This window comes from Caretta caretta, chromosome 11, assembly GCF_965140235.1.
Source record: "Caretta caretta isolate rCarCar2 chromosome 11, rCarCar1.hap1, whole genome shotgun sequence".
NCBI lineage: Eukaryota > Metazoa > Chordata > Testudines > Cheloniidae > Caretta > Caretta caretta.
The window spans coordinates 65,733,904-65,750,815 of record NC_134216.1 but is presented as its reverse complement, the minus strand read 5'-3'; the positions used below and the strand labels follow the sequence as shown (position 1 = coordinate 65,750,815).

At 45.0% G+C, this 16,912-nt stretch overlaps 1 protein-coding gene across 2 annotated transcripts in view; it reads right to left on the bottom strand.

Moving 5' to 3' along the window:
* CPS1 (carbamoyl-phosphate synthase 1) overlaps positions 1-16,912 on the bottom strand; it is a 153,973-nt gene that overhangs the window by 50,450 nt on the left and 86,611 nt on the right. For both annotated transcript variants that reach the window (XM_048870121.2, XM_075118122.1), the window contains exons 20-22: positions 14,294-14,492; positions 10,857-11,033; positions 9,384-9,502 (exon numbers count right to left, since the gene is read on the bottom strand). In XM_048870121.2, coding sequence (XP_048726078.1) covers positions 9,384-9,502; positions 10,857-11,033; positions 14,294-14,492 — 495 coding nt within the window. The remainder of the gene's footprint in view (positions 1-9,383; positions 9,503-10,856; positions 11,034-14,293; positions 14,493-16,912) is intronic.

Sequence of the window (16,912 nt, the reverse complement as noted above, 5' to 3'; positions counted from 1 at the left end):
GTCTCTCCAATCACTGACTGAAGTCAATGGGGGCAGAGTTAGGCCAATGCTGAGCACTTTGGAAAACCCCAAGTGATTTGGAGAAGATGCTAGAGTGAGTTAAAACCAGGAGAAGATAGAAAATGCAGGTCGGTTGCTGACTCCCCATCTGGTCACCCACCAATGGGACTTCCTGGCCTCCCTTTTTACCTAGAGGTTTTCCTTATTCCATAGATCAAGGGCAAAAAAATCTTCCAAAGATTAAACCTCACCATTTTGTAACCAAGCCTGAAACAACAACAGATAAAGTGGCAGCGATTCTAGACTTTTATAACATTCTCTTTCCCAGTATTATCTTTCACCAAATGACAGTTTGAAGTTTTAGAGCTTCATAGCAGACAATCAGACTTTTTACACACTGCCATAATCATTTAATAGTTACACAGCGCAGCTCTCTTCCCACAAACCTAAATCTCCTGTGTATTTTGCAGTTTATAAACTATATAAGCCTTTGTCCACTCTCTCTCTCTCGCTCTCTTTTCAGCTTCCAGTGTGAATTTTCTGTTGTTGTTTTTGTTTAAAATTCTACCCTGTCATCTTTGAAAAGCCATCCACTCACGCTTCGTCTTCAATAATAAATGATAAAAGGAAATGGAATAAATTCCCCTTAATGGGAAATTTTCACCTGGCACAGAGAAACTGGGGAAATCTATTAACTGACTCTAGCAACGCCTGCAGAATTGCAATTACCCAGGGAGCCTGCATGCTTCAGTACGATCCTCTCTTACACTTGACCAGCTTTCGTCTGATCCGCCATCCCAAAAGTAATGCTAAACAAACGTGTCTTGAGAAAGCACCAGCTCTAATGCGAAAATGAGCCATGCAGTTATTGGAGGCAGAGCTTTGGAAATGGGATGAGTATAAAGGGTAGAATACATGTAAAATTCCAAACTTGGACCCTGTGTCAGGGAAGCAGAGAAGGTTTAAGTCCATCCCCATACAAGATAGCACCTTTGGGACTTAATCACATGGTTAAATTTTGCCCTAAAAAAGAAATGCAGTCCTGAATTGGGGCCTGACTCACTAGCTAACATGAACACTGGGCTTGACAGGATTAGCAGTCCTGCTGCTTGATTTTAGACTGGCATACTGGGCAAAAGGCATATTCCCGACTGCCCTCCCTCGCCGTTCTTCCAAGGTTCAGATCTGTTTCCTTGATTGTTTGACATTTCACAAGATTTAGAATAAGCTGTAATTACAAGCATGAGATCAGTATAAAAATTGTTTGTCTCCTTGCCTCTTCCTTCAAGTAACTTCAAAAGTTACTTATTTTCCTCCCAAGAAAAGCACGAGATGATGGACAAAATGTCAGGAACATTTAGGGAGGCGGGAGACATAAACCAACAAATCTCACTCTCTCAATTGTCTCTCTCTGGATCTACATCTTTAAGGCTCAGCACCCAGGCCCAGTAAATCTCACTGACTTAAGTAATGTGAACCTCCCATTATTTCCTTAGACCTAGATGGTTCACATCTAGGATGAAGTTGATGAGCTGCAGGAGCAATGCAGGCAAATACACAGCAAAGAAATGGATTGCAGTCACTATTTCAAACGCCATCTTCTTCCCCAGGTAAGGGATGGACTGATACATACCGATGGACTGATACAATATGGATTATTCTATACATAGCATGCAGACACTAGTGTGTCGAGATGGGGATTCAAATCCAAGTGATACAAGTATTCGGGGCTTTGGAGGAAAGTGTGAACCACAAATTTATTTACGACGCCTTTGTAACACAAATGAAATCTCTCTCCCATGACATCCAGCGCAAAGCACGACTGTTAGGTCTGCTGAATCAGTGTACATCACGCAGCCTATACTCATCTCACTTACTGAGTCAAACATTTGCCCCACTGGCTTCCATCCCTGCAGATGCAGTCAGAGAGGAAAGGGGCATACTCGGGCCTTCATACATTCTTTCTAAATAGTTCTGTTGGGGCCAGATCTTCAGCTGATATAAATCAGTGCAGAGTCCTTGAACTTCAGTGAAGCTACTCCAATACACACCAGTGAGGGTGTGACCTATGACCTCTCACCTGTCTAGCTAGGGAACAGGTTAGCCACATGTCTGCAAACTGCAGACAAAATTCATATCTGAAGAGGCCACAAAAATCCATTTTATGACACCCACTTAGAATGAATATGGTTTATTGATGGCCCTTTGATCTCTTTCCTTTGCACTGCCTCAGATTCTGAATGCTGGAGCTAAACTTTAATTTCAGCTGCTGTATTTTGCAGATACTTCTCTGCAGTGTGTTTGGAAATCAAGTCAGGCTTCCAGAAAGCCATTTTCAAAACACACCATTTGCAGTCCCAAGGACATTAGCCTGGGAAAGGGAGTCTCAATAAATAATTTTCTGTTGACTTCTAGAAGCCACTGAGCAGAGTCTTGTTAAAAATGCTTCTCTGGGGCTGGCCCTCTCTACTGCCCAGTGTGTGCTATTCTGTGTCTGATTACAAGCCACAAGATCTACATTCAGAATCACACTTGCCCACTCTGTGTATGAGAAGATCTGTGTCATAGAAGGTCACATTTGCTAATTCTCACTCGTGAGAGCATGCAGATGTCCAGTGACAAATCCTAAATATCCCCAGCATCTCAGTACAAGTCATTGATCAGCATATTATCAAACGCAAGTCATTGATCAGCATATTATCAAACTTGTGTCATCACGGTCTGCTGGCATTAATAGCACAGCTGTACCTTTCCAAGTAAAATTAATCAAAGAGAAAGAATGACCTGGCGATGAGAGCACAGATCTGGGTTTAATTCTTTGCTCTGACACAGACTCTTTGTGTGACCTTGGGCACATCACTTAATCACTTTGGGCCATCGTTCCTCATCTGTAAAACAGGGATCACAATACTCCCTCTCCCACCTTTTGTCACCCTTGACCATTTAGACTGTAAGCTCTGCATAGGGCAAGATTTCTTACTATGTGTATGTACAGCAACTAGCATCTTTTCACAGATTCTGTGGCTGGATGGGACCAATGCAATCATCTCATCTGACCTCCTGTATAACACAGGCCGTAGAACTTCCCTGAATTCATTCCTGTTTCAACTTAGTGAGGCCCAAGGAGACTCTACTGGAATACCAATATTATAATAAACTGCTATCGGAAATAAGGACCTAGAAAATACACCAGCTCCTGTAAGAACCTGTGTGGCATGGCTCACCCCGGCACAACACACCCCTTCTCTGTTCCAACACCGCACAGAATGCCATTGTCACTTCCATGCGAAACTTCACGACCCCGACATTTCAAATGAAAAAAGGGGATGCGGAAGGTCATATTTCAAACCGACGATATCAGTGCCATGAAATTCCTCAGTGCCACGAAACCACCCACAATGAAATGGGGAACAGTTCCAAGGAAACTGCCATGAGAAAATCGTCACCTCTTTCTACTTATTAATAACTCAGACACAGCAGTTGATTTAAACAGGTGGTTGCTGACCTACCAGTGTCCCTTTGAAAGTCTTTTACGGTCCTGAAAAAAAATTTCATCGGACAATAAAAGTAATCCTGTTGGTATTGACAGAGAGACAGATCCTTGGCAGGTGTAAATCCGCGCCACTCCTGAAGCAACTCGGATATGCACCAGCTGAGAATGTGACTCAGGATGTGATGGGTCTGATTTTCAAATCCGCCCCCTCCCCCCATTTTGGGCTCACAAGTAATGTTGAGTACAATTAATTGCAGGCACTGATCAAGCAGCTAGGTAACCAGAATGGGATTTTCAGAGGAGTTTAAATAATTTAGAAGCCTGAGTCCTGTTGACTTTCTAAGGGCCTTGTGCTCCCACGTCCTTTAGGTGCTTTTGAAAATTTTCACCCTGAGCTGTCATCATATCTACAGTTAATAGCATTTGGCATACGCTGTTCCTATTAACTGGAGCCTATAGTAACATGGACAGAGCAACAGGAGAGCAAAGTATTGTTACAAACATACACAGTTGGATTTTTCCAACGGCCTGCCCTGTAAACTCAACATGGGCTTTGGAAACCAAGCTGTGTGCTCTCCATTTCTCATATTGTAACCACTCAGAACAACTCCATGACTGGGTTCACGATATAAATGCTCTACCAAAGATGATAACCTTTTCTGGCTCCGTAATGACACACAGTAAGCGATCATTTACAACAAATCACTAAGTTATTGTTGATTAGTTGTACCACAGAGGCACCTAGAAGACCCAACAGACATAAAGGCCCTGTACAGACCCAACTCCTACATGTCTTCAGCATAATGCACCAGGATAGACTCTTTTTACATGTTGTTTTCTTTGGTTTCTCTCTCCCACCTCCCCAGTTCCTTGGGAGTGTTTGATTAGATTCACCAAGGGCAAGTCATGCCTGACTAACCTAATTGCCTTCTATGATGAGATAACTGGCTATGTGGATGAGGGGAAAGCAGTGGAAGTGTTATTCCTTGACTTTAGCAAACCATTTGATATGGTCTCCCACAGTATTCTTGCCAGGAAGTTAAAGAAGCATGGACTGGATGAATGGACTATAAGGTGGATAGAAAGCTGGCTAGATCATCGGGCTCAACGGGTAGTGATCAATGGCTCCATGTCTAGTTGGCAGCCAGTATCAAATGGAGAGCCCCAAGGGTCGGTCCTGGGGCCGGTTTTGTTCAATATTTTCATTAATGATCTGGAGGATGGCGTGGACTGCACCCTCAGCAAGTTTGCAGATGACACTAAACTGGGGGGAGTGGTAGATATGCTGGAGGGTAGGGATAGGATACAGTGGGACCTAGACAAATTAGAGGATTGAGCCAAAATAAATCCAATGAGGTTCAACAAGGAAAAGTGCAGAGTCCTACACTTAGGATGGAAGAATCCCATGCACTGCTACAGACTAGGGACCTAGTGGCTAGGTAGCAGTTGGGCAGAAAAGGACCTAGGGGTTACAGTGGATGAGAAGCTGGATATGAGTCAACAGTGTACCCTTGTTGCCAGGAAGGCTAATGGCATTTTGGGCTGTATAAGTAGGAGCATTGCCAGCAGATCGAGGGACGTGATCATTCCCCTCTATTCAGCATTGATGAGGCCTCATCTGGAGTACTGTGTCCAGTTTTGGGCCCCACGCTACAAGAAGGATGTGGAAAAATTGGAAAGAGTTCAGCAGAGGGCAATAAAAATTATTAGGGGGCGGGAGCACATGACTTATGAGGAGAGGCTCAGGGAACTAGAATTATTTAGTCTGCAGAAGAGAAGAATCAGGGGGGATTTCATAGCTGCTTTCAGGTGGGTTCCAAACTGGGTTCCAAAAGTGGGTTCCAAAGAGGATGGATCTAAACTGTTCTCAGTGGTATCAGATGACAGAACAAGGAGTAATGGTCTCACCTGGGAGAGGTTTACGTTGGATATTAGGAAAATCTTTTTCACTAGGAGGGTGGTGAAGCACTGGAATGGATTACCTAGGGAGGTGGTGGAATCTCCTTCCATAGAGGTTTTTAAGGTCAGGCTTGACAAAGCCCTGGCTGGGATGATTTAGTTGGGGATTGGTCCTGCTTTGAGCAGGGGGTTGGACTAGATGACCTCCTGAGGTCCCTTCCAACCCTGATATTCTACAATTCTATGCACATTGGCCCTCATCCTCTGCTGATATAAATCAACTTAGATGTACTGAAGTCAGTGAAGCTGTGCTAATGGACACCATGGAGAATCTAGCCCATCAGGACTGATACAAAGCTTTTAAACTGCACTGATCCATTACCAATTCCGTGTGTTGCTTCCCTTTTATGGCAAGAAGTATGAGGTCATGGACTGATGTGTGACTTGCAGGAGCAGGCCAGTCATGTACTTTGCAGCTCAGTTGTTGGCTGTATGGCTAATAATGTAGCAGTGTAATGGCAATGCTGCACGACACCTACAGTAGAAACAGGGCAGGGGAAGGGCAGATGCTTAGAGGACTGGGAAGAAGTGTGCCAGGGAAACAAAGGAGGCAAATGGAGACATAATGGCAGTGGCAGATCAGGTGAGAGCACCCGTGCAGGGCGGAGACAGGAGGGTAATGAGGGAGACAGAGTGTAAGGTGCACGTGGACAGGGCACAGTAGACAGGATGGTGGGGGCACTGGCTGTTGGTTGGGGATGGGGACACACAGCAGCGAACACCCAATTCCTTTCCTTTTCCTGCTCTCCCCCTTGGTTTTTGTGCGTGGCGGTTCAGCCTGTGAACCCCTGAAAACATTGGGTAGGCAGCACTCCCTCTGCCTGCCCTCGACCAGCCCCTCTGCTGTGGATTCTTCTCAAGCCAAGCCAACCGTGCAAGCCTTATGGGAAGCCAGGGGCATAATACGAGAAATAAGGAAGGGGAAGAGTGGTGCCCAGACACTGTACCTCGGCAACAGAAGTGCAACATGAAGAGACCTGTATTACCCAGCTGAGCCCCAGGCTAGCTAGGTATTGAGTCGGCGACATATGCTGCTGCTATGCAGCTAAAGCGACAGATAAGCAAACTGAGTTCCAAAGGGGAATGCTGATTAGCCTAATGGAGCGGCACTCAGGCTAACCCCTGCCTCCCTTTCTTTGCCATACTACAGAGCGCTGCAACTTCCTCGGTCACGTGACTCACGTTTCTATCCTCCCCACCTGGAAAGGGGTTTCTTGCTTCTCAAAAGCCAGCCGTGCTCAGTTATTCTGCCATATCTAGCACGATACAATCCATTATTTCACCATCCTTGGGTATGTATCCTCTCAATATATTCCCTGTCTCTGTGTGCATGTAAATATAGGGCCACGTCCTCAGCCCCACTGCACCACTTGGCGAGCCGATGGAGCTGGACGCCTGAGGATTTCCCCGACAAGAGGGAATCTCTACGGTATCTTCCCCTTGCAGACCTTGGTGTATGAAGCATGGCTGGTGGCGGGGGAAGAGGGCATAGACAGATGACTGCTATGCTCTGGCAACGACTGGCTGCTGGAACAGCCATTTGGTGGCTAACAGCTAGAATGAGATTGCTCTAACTTGCACGGATGGGGGGAAGCAGGGGAGCTGAACCTGTCCTTGGCTGGCCCAAGGAAGCTCAAATATGACATAAAACTGCCTTTACCCTTCTCTTAGGTCCTGCGTTGAGTTCATCTCACTCAGACGTGAGGCCTAGGGTTATACGATATAGCAATATATTTGTGTATAAAACACTCACCTCCCTTTCTGTGTGACTTTAGAAACATGCAGATCACAGGCTGTCCAGAGCCACAAAGTTTGGCTGTGAATCCATGTCTAAGGTTCAGTGGGTAGAGCGCTGGATTGTGACTCATTCTATTCCTGGCTCTGCCATTGCCTTGCTGGGTGACCTTGGGCAAGTCACTCCACTGCTCTGTGCCTCAGTTTCCCCTGACATCTGTACAATGGGGATAATAATACTGCCCTCCTTTGTAAGGTGTTTGAGACCTACTGCTGGAAAGCACGAGATAAGAGCTGGGTATTGTGATGATGATGATGATGAACTCATTTGAGTGTTGGTTTGGACCATTATAGAAAGATAAGGATCAACTGCAAGGTCTGGATATTATCATATATTATACACATACATACTGTGTGTGTATATCAGAATATCCATGTAGAGAGAGTCATGTTTGCATAAACACAGAGCTTGCTAATGCAGCTGTGCTTGTAATAACCCGTTCAGCCATTTTTCTGGGTTGTCCTTATTCCCTCTAAAAACGATTATGTCCAATTTGCAAACACTGAATCTTATAGCAGAATGAAAAATAAAGCAAGTAGCTCCAGTGAATACACACATGGAAGACCTGAGCACTGACTAGGAGAAATCTCTTGTTTGCATGCAACAGCTGAGCCAGCTCTCATCCAATAATGGCCGAAAGGGAGGAGGATGGAGAGTGTGTTCTAGTTGTCAACACTCCAACCTGGAAGTCAGTAACACTTTTTGTTCTAGTTCTGCCACTAAATTTCCTCCATGACCTTGGGAAGGTCATTTGACTATGTGCCTCAGCTAATCCATCTATATCATGGGTGCAATAACGTTAATGTACCTATCTCACAGAGGCATTGTGAGGTGTAATTAACTAATGGGCCAGATCGTCAGCTAACAGAAATCAGTTCAGCTCCCTTTACTTCAATGGAGTGATGTCAATTTACACCATGGGAGGACATGACCATCCTCTGGACCGTGTTTTGAGATCCTGAATACATAATTGCAGAGTATTCTAATTACAGCTGTGGCTGTAATTTCCTAGGAAACTGTGGGGGAAATAAATTGGTTCTGTGTAAACACAGGAACTTGATATGCATGAGATTTTTTTTAAATGAAACCAGCAAACAAAGGAAACATGACATGGAAGTTAGAGAGGAATTACACATGTGGGGTAATAATGGAGTTTTGTAAGTACCCCTCGAGAAGACATGCTCCTCTCTGTTCCTTTATTTCTGCTTAGCTAGAATCCCAGCTCACTTTCTGGGCGGAAACAAAAACTACTCAATTAAAAATGTACAGCTTGTCAAAGAAGCAGAACTCAGGGGAGGTGAAAGCATATTTCATAACAAACGCCTTGTATGTTTCTGCCCAGCCTCTCCTTACAAGTGCTGTGTACTAAAAGTTTCTGGTGCCCTCTTGTGGTTCAACTGCCGTAATGCAACATGTATCCAAAACGCAGGCAACAGAGCAGACAATAATAACTCAGCAAGAAGGTTCTGCTGGCCTTGTAAACCAGGAAGAGAAAGCTGCGGTCAGCAAAAGGCTGAGACTGATATACAGCCTGGAGCTTCGATTTACTGCTATCTATTGTGGTTCATTTTATATGGTTTAAGAAACCGGAAGATTTATATTTAAATGTGTTGGAAATTATAGCTGTTCTAAACTGAGGAGGAACAGCGCGTGAGAAGAAAGGCAGACAGCTTAGAAAGCTATCAGCCAGTCAGAAATGCACTGTTTGGCTCTCCGGTGTAAAAAGCCAGGGAGAATCTATTGAGAGTATTAGCTGAAAGGTTAACCATACCCTCGCTATGCAAATGTAGTCTCAGATCTCATATTTGGGGGGAGGGTTAGCAAATCCTAGCTTTGAAACTACATCAAGGACTTTCTAAATCCAGGTGGGATTTCTAGAACCCCTAAGATCAGCTGAGATGGACAAGATGCCTTTACTCCTAGAGCAGCGCTCTTCAGTGCAGTTGCTGCTACATGGGCAGAGGTAGCCTCTTAGTGTAATACATTAGGGTTTAAGATAACTCAGGCTGCACTGAGGACTGACAGTCACTTTTCGGCCTTGCTCGTGTTTGTGCACAAGCCTGCAGCTGGTTTCCCAGCTGTGTGATGCCAAGCAAAAAGGCTGTATCCTTAGAGAAAGTTGTTTGATTTCCTTACCTGCTGAGTTCCTTCAGGCTTTTCTCCATGTTCACAATATCCCGCATCTTATAGATGAACCATCTGTCAATGGCTGTGAGTTTGTGAATATCATCCACGGGGACGCCGTCGGACAAGGCCTGCCGAAGAGAGGAGATGGTAAGCCAGACTCGTTAACAAACACGTCATAAATATCTAATTTGCCTGGAAATGTGTAGTAATTATTCCTCATCTCCTATTAACATCAGCAAGACTTTTGCCTGAGCAAGGAGTGCAGAATTTGGCTCCCAATGAAGTCTTTGCCCAAACTCCAATTGACTTCAATAAGGACTGATGCTGGTTGACACCTGCTGTAACTTCATATGCTATGTATGCTTCATGCTCTCTCTTTATATATACATATATATAGCATGCTCATCCCCTGCTGCTGACTTCTCATCTGTACCTCTTATTACCAAGGTCCTGCACATTCCGTAGTCCTGTGGTCTGCTAGAAGCAAATGTCATCAAAGAAAGGTTTAGGTTTTCAATGGTTGAGAAACTGGCTGCTTTTGAAACTGACTCTGATTTATAATTTAAAGATAGATTGGCTCAGAAACCCTGACCTGAAATACCCCTGAACTATGGAAAAGTTCACATCCAGAACCAAACTTTGCAGCCGTGACACCACTCTGGTTCTTTCTCATTCTGAAGATAATGCAGGCTTCATACTTTCCTGGACATGCTTAATTATGTGGTTTTGGTTTTTGTAATTTATTTTTAGCAAACCATCCACATTCACTGGGTAAAAAGGAAACCCAGTCTATCATCCCAAAGGCAATGGATACAGTATTTTGTTTAAAAATCCCCAAAGGTGAATAAAGTACAACTATAAGAGCTGAATATTAATCATTATTATGATGTGGCGAAATATTTAACTCTTTTTTCTTTTAAACATTTCATTTTTTTTTAATAGAGCCCATTTCCCTGTGACCATTTCACAAATGGGCTACATCATCTTAATAATCTTCTCTTATTATCTGCTCCAGATACATCTAATTTATGAGGGCCCCAGCATGGTGCCAAGATTGGCTCATGACCTTGGCTCAGTCAGAAGTTCCATCGGGTTCCACATCTCTCCTGTGTTTGTCTTTTGACTATAGTAGAAGAACACGGGTAAAGGCAATAGCTGTCAATGGCATCTGAGCTCTCGCCTTTTCCAACATAACAGGCATCGTATTCATCACTCCAACAAACAGTGAAAAACCTTGACATGGGGCAGGGAGGGGGGGAAACAGAGAAGGCATCTGATGAGACGTGACTCAAACAGAGCTCAGTGGTAACAACGACTAGCGGCTGGTCTTTTAGATGTCAGAGAGCTGGTTAGGGATTTCTGATCCAATCGATACCAGCTGTCTGAGGGGTTAAAGAATATTACACTCTACTACCTCAACCAACACAGTCTGGTAACTATAGTCAAGAGGGTAGATCCCATAGCCTCTGCGTCCTTCATTACCTTGGCCATTGCATAGACTCGAATGCTGGAGGGGTCAGCCAGTTCTTTCTGGAGATCCAAGTTGGCCGGCCACTCTTTATTCATTGGCAGCCGTGATGTGAAGCCATCCACAGACGGGTGGCACATTCTCAGGGCCTTCTGGAAGCACTCCTCAAAGGTGCGCCCAATAGCCATGACCTGTAACAAAGAAATCTCTCACGTTAATGTGCTGAGGTGTTGCCCCTCTCAGTTATTCAGATGGCAGTGATGCTTATTAGGTAAGATTAAAGCCTATGGGAACATGCTACGGGACACAATGAACTGACTCGAAGGAAGATTACTGTCTCGGAGCTTTCAAAAACCACCTGTGTTATATGACGGGAGAATCCTGTAAAGTTGGAAAAGCCTCATGCAGATGGAATTTTAAGCCTTAGGAGTGGGCAAAGGCAGAAGACTACACTTCTTCCATTGAGCCCATGTCAAACCTTAAGTAACTATTATAGTATGTTTCTGTTCAATGATTATTTCACCTAAAAAAATGATCCCATTCCCAAGTTCCAGTGAGTCCATTCTGCATGGAAACTTTGCAACTCATTCCAACGTTCACATGTATATTTCACCAGAAAGCAAAATCTTAAAAGGACACAAAAATAATCTGAAACCAAATGGGGCAAAAGTGTCATGGGAAAACTTTCTCCCCTTTCACACAGCTCCACTGTTCCGAGCCTTCCACCTGTCACTTCAGAGCTCACCAATAGTCAGGCTGAGGCTAGCCAGTTCAACTAAGAAAAACCACAGTGGTCTATAGTCTGGTTACCGGCACAGGCCTAGGGAGAGGACTTAAGCTTTACCATGCCAGATGCAGTCACAGGAGACACTCTGACTGAGAGGGGTCTCTTTGAGAAACAGCTCCTCTGCTCTGGGGGTTGGTAATTTCTTCTTTGTCTGTATCAACAGTAAATTGCAATACTCTCTCTACCATCACAGCTCAGCACACCCCATGCTAGCTGGGGAGTATGAAGCCAAAGCTCTGTCTATTCCCCATTTCTCCCATTGTCCACTGGCTGCTGGCTTGAACCCAAGGTCCAGGTAGTCTGGGCAGGAGAATACGTGGGTGCGGGGGGTTCTTATCCTTCCTTATTTCCCCATACATGTGGATAGTCCAACTCATAATGCAGTTCAGTATTCATACGGTGGGACACTCCAGAGTATAACCCTTTATTAGCTGGAGTAAAATGTGCAAAGTGCATGTATAACATGAAGTCACGGGGCATTAACACCATAAATATTTGCAGGGACCTTCTGTAACACACAAAATACAATCACCCTGGCAAGGCTTTCCTCTAGAGCTCTAATTAATCCTTCCCACCGTGCTGAGGGTGTGCTCTTTGAGAGAGGAGGAGTGGATGTTTGTAAGGCCTCACTTGTCAAAATAATTTAGCAAGAGAGCTACTTGAAAAACATTAGGGGGAAAAAAAAGACAGACAACAAAGTACACAATTAATTATTTTGCTCTGGATAACTGATGAGTAATTAGCTAATTAAATGGATAATTTACCCATTTTGCTTCATTTCATTCCTCTTCAAAAATTAGCTGAAGATGTCACATTGTTCTCACCAGTCTTAAATTCAGATTTTAAAAGTCATTGCTGTTTTGTTCCTCATTTCCAAAGGCCTATCCTATCTATTTGGAGGGGGCAACTAACTGTCTAAGACAAAGCAATTTGACCCTTTCAAGAGGAAATCAGGTGCTGCGTTCTGTTTTCAGGTGCAGTATCAGGCTAGAAAGAAGGTGCACTTTTTTAACAGTGAAGGTGATTGACCACTGGAACAGCTTCCCAAAGGTTGTGGTGGATTCTCCATCACTGGAAATCTTTAAATCTTTCAGAGTAGATGTGTAGTGGGGCAGTTTCCCCGCTCTGGGCTGACTGGGGAGGCAGCCACAGCTGGGGCCACACCCCAACTGGGCCACACCTGGCCCTGTTGTGGGGGCTCAGGGAGGAGCTGGGTGGGTCTCTCTCTAGCTGTGGAGGGGGAGGGACCTAGCTGTCTGGGAGGTCAGGGTACCGGGAGCAGAGCAGTGCTGGGGAAAGGCAAGAGGAGCTGGGGAGCTCCAGCCTGGCAAATACCCAGGCTGCGGGTCTTGCTAAAGGCCAAAGCAGGTACTGGGGTTGCAGAGGGGCAGCCGGGGATTAGGCAGAGGCAGCTGGTCCGATCCCCTTGCCTATGATGAGTGGCCTTTACAGACTGCAGTTTGCCCCAGTGAGAGGGGGCTAGCTGATAACTGGCTGTAGCCACTGAGGCAAGGCAGGGGTAGAGGGTTGGGGGTTCCCCTGGGAGGGGAGACCCAGAGAGTGGAAGTACTGCTGGGGCAGTAAAGGGGCACCGGAGTCCAGGAGGGACGCAGGGGCCTGAGGCAGGCGAGACACCGGCCACCAGGAGGTGCTCTGAGACTGAAGCGCTAATTCCCAGATGACCAGCAGGAGGCGCTGCGTCGGTGAGTCTTCGCTTCACTCTAGGATGTTTTCAGCAAAGAAATGCTCTTGTTCAAACACAACGATTGGACCTGAAGCAGGAATTAATTCAAGGAAGTCCTATGGCCTGTGTTATGCAGTGGTCCCTTCTGGAATCTACGAATCTCAAGAGTGGCCTACCATGCTATTGCCTAAAATGGCCTTTACAGTCCCAAATCACTCTAATTGAAAAGGGTACTGGATACAGCTCAGGCGATTTGAATAAGCTCTCAAACGATCAGATGTTTATCCACACCCTCTGAATTAACTGGGGCTGAAAAGCCAGGCTGCACATATTTGGAAAACAAATTTTCTACAGCCATGCTAGAAACACCCCAATGGCATTTCCACAGGGAACCAGAAAACGTCGAGGAAGGTGAAAGTGAACAAGTATTGACTAATAAATGGTAATAAAACTTTTACAAACCAAAGACAGTTTGAGGTTCAGGACAAGTTTGCGTTCAGTTTAGGGTGATTTCTTCTCTCAGTTCTTATTTTATTTCTACTGAGTTCATTGATCGCCAGTCGACCTTCTGGACAACAACCCAGCATGGAGATCATGCAACAGACATGTTAAAAATGTCCCAATTTGGTCGCTAATTTTGCATTCAAAAGACATTGACAACCCAGTGAATGAATGCTAGCTGTTAGACAGCTAACTCCCTGATTAGTGGGCAAAACCTTGTTGACTGATGTCTCCATGCTGTCATGTTCAACCACAAATACACACAATACTTTTGTAACTGCAGTGGATAACTGGAACCAAATTGCGAGTGCATAACTAGCGTCTGCTTTTAGAAGAGCGGCCCTTGAGGTTCTAAATCCTCCTCAGCATTCGTTTGGCTGGCAGACTAGAAAGAACCAGCATCCAGAGAGTAGACAAGGGAGAAAAGTTAAATTTCATAGGAGACGGAAAGGAAATGGAGAGAATTTCTCCACACTCACCTCTCCCACGCTCTTCATGGAGCTGCCAATCTGGCTAGAGGTGCCCTGAAAGCGGTCCAGGTCCCAGCGAGGTATCTTGGCAACCATGTAATCCAGGCTGGGCTCAAAGCAGGCAGAGGTTTTTCCTGATACTACATTCTTGATCTCCGGCAAGGGGATCCCCAGGGCGATCTTGGCGGCAATAAATGCTAATGGGTACCTGGCAGAGATGAAGGAGGGAGGCGTTTTTTAGTATCATGGTTGGTACTGTAGAGGGCAAGGAAATCTATAACCCTCTGAAGCTGCTTTAATAAAAATAGTAACTGCAGTCTGTAGGGATGGCGCTCCACTCCTGGCACATGGTATGTGACTGCAGCTCACTGGAGAGCAGCAGTAAGCTCGGCTACAGCATGTAGATCATAAGGGGCATGTACAGAGCGCTGGAGTAGGAATCAGCTATTAAGGAGGAAAGATGGTCTGTGGCTCAGGCACCGGATTGGGACTCAGGGGATGGAGGTCAGTTCCTGGCTCTGCTACAGAGCGCCTGTGTGACCTTATGCGCGGCACTTAAACCCTCCATGCCCCAGTTCTCCTGCTGTAAAATTGGGATGATGAGAATAATATTTCCTCTCTCCCACCCTTTGTCTGTCTTGTGTCTTTAGCATGTAAGCTCTCTGAGCATGGCCTACATTTTACTATGTGTCTGTACACGTCTAGCTCCATTGGGCCCTGATCCTGATCCTCTAGGTGCTACTCTAACACCAACAATTAACAAAAACAGAAAGGTTTACTTCTGCCTGGGGGAGGGAATGAAAAGCCCACATATGGGGGAGCAGGGGTTATACTATAGGTATGTGCTTATATAAGTAAGTTTAGCACTGAGTGACTTAGGTTGGAACATGGACTGGACAATCATTAAAAGCTGGCAAATTGACTATCCTCGGTGAAATCTTTGCAACACCTGAAAAGTTTGGTGTTTCACTGCAGTTAGGCAGCTCAAGAGGGAAAGGAGGAGGAGGGAGAGACACAGAGAGTGAGTGCTATGGGAAAGCGGACACTTTACAACAGGGATGAGCGAGTGCCCTTTAAACATAGTAGCAACGCAAGCATATATCTGCATAACCTACAGTGAGAGTCCATCTTATTTCAGCAAATAAGGGCAACTGAACATCTTAGATCAGTGGCTGGACTGTAGCAGATCGGTGCTGGGATTAGTGTTTATCTGCATGTACGAGAAGCCAAATGTTTATGCTCAGAACAGAGGAGCCTTTGTGTCAGATTGGAAGGAGCCAGAATAGCCTTTGCAGTCATTCTTCAGCCAGCTCTGTGGTGGTTGTTGGAGTAGCATGTGGCATTCTTGCAGCCTGAGTGACTCCAGCGCAGAAGGAAAGCTGAATTAGTAATGTCCACTCAGCAAATGAAAGCGAAAAGCAGATTTTAGTCTTTTTAGGTAACAGATGATTGCCCCAGTCTGCTGGGGAACATTGCTGGACTCGACGAGTCAGCATGATTGACGTATTTCTTAAAAGCCCCAAAGGTACCTTTAAATTCAGAGCTAAATTCTCCCATCAGTTAACCTGGGCAGTGTCCTGCGCTTTCAGGGGGTTGAAATCAGCGAGATTGGACAGGTCTAAATGGGGGCAGAAATCAGCCCAAAAGCAACAAGGGCGTGGTGATAACTGGGCAGCGAAATTGATATAATCCAGTCTGCGGAAACCAAGTGATTATAAATCATCCAGCAGGATTCCCTATTGCCCGAACGTTTGCCACGAACGTCATCTTGCACAACTTTCATCTGACTGAGAAAGCCTCGTTGGCTGGGGGAGAGGTTAGTTTATTTCATTATAACAGGAGTGTTCTCATCTTTAAGAACTGCCTACTTGGAATCACCACCAATTCATGGAACAATGATAACTGCAGAGCAGCTGGAAATGCTAATAATTGAATATGAGCTGCTGGAGTACCTCTTCTGGCATGTGTTCTTTCATAGACGGTAATTGACAGCAAACCCATTCAGGCCATTATTAATTCTTATTATTATTTATATTGCAGTTACCAACTAGGGCACCATTGTAATAGGTGCTATACAAGCACATAACAAAAAGACAGTCCCCATCCTAGAGAGTTTCCAATCCAAATTCCTCTTCTCCATACAGGTCACAAAACCATTCACTCTTTCACCAAAAAAGGAACTTTTGTGGGCATAGGTTAATATAAGATAATGTATGCCCTCAAGCTAGCAGACTGAAGGAATTCTTTAGCTCTCTGACTCTGAGCACTTCACAGATAGTCAGAGGCAAAAATCCAAACTGGGATTTTGTAGCCTTCTGTTGAACAACACCCTGGAGGAACAGTCCTCTCTCACATTCCTATAATATTTGTACAAAATGCAGAGGTCCTCATTAGCTGCAAAAGCATCTTCCAACCAGTCACAATCCACACAGCACCATTCTTAGGAAAAAGCCCAATTCTGCAGTGTTTTTGTCATGTAGCCAAATGGGGACCAAGATCTAAACACCAAACCCATTTCCATTTGTGAATCTGCCAGGACTGGAATTTCCAGAGTAGGGTTCTAAAGCTGGTGGAACAGGTTTTACAAGCTGGTGCCTTTTTTTTTTTTTTGAGAATCAAATGATGGTT